Source organism: Morone saxatilis, unplaced genomic scaffold (assembly GCF_004916995.1).
Source record: "Morone saxatilis isolate NCDOM2014 unplaced genomic scaffold, NCSU_SB_2.0 Contig20, whole genome shotgun sequence".
NCBI lineage: Eukaryota > Metazoa > Chordata > Actinopteri > Moronidae > Morone > Morone saxatilis.
Genome location: NW_023339763.1, coordinates 198,291 through 198,549, shown reverse-complemented (window position 1 = coordinate 198,549; position 259 = coordinate 198,291). Strand labels below are relative to the sequence as shown.

The 259-nt window shown below is 44.0% G+C and overlaps 1 protein-coding gene across 1 annotated transcript in view; it reads right to left on the bottom strand.

Moving 5' to 3' along the window:
* The window catches only part of LOC118331676 (odorant receptor 131-2-like), a gene marked incomplete at its 5' end in the record, with an annotated part of 1,789 nt that extends 1,538 nt beyond the window's left edge, over nt 1–251 (bottom strand). Inside the window, 1 exon segment of the mRNA XM_035666743.1 lies at nt 1–251. Within this exon segment, the coding sequence (XP_035522636.1) occupies nt 1–251 (251 nt within the window).
* Nucleotides 252–259: the final 8 nt, after the last annotated feature.

Genomic DNA, 259 nt, shown 5'->3' with positions numbered 1-259 from the left:
TTGTCATAAATATCAGACATTGGGTTAAGAAACATTGCTATGTCAGAGCAAAAGTCTTTCATCTGCAGACTCTCCAGGTCTGAAAATGGAAAATCTAACAGCAAAACAACTCGAATGAGGACATTTAGTGAACTGAAGGCCCAAACCACAATGATAGCCACTGCTGTGTTTCTGATGGTGACAATGCTAGCGTGCCTCAGTGGGTAGCACACAGCTACATATCTCTCCAGAGACATCACCACCAGTGTGAGAGGGGAGA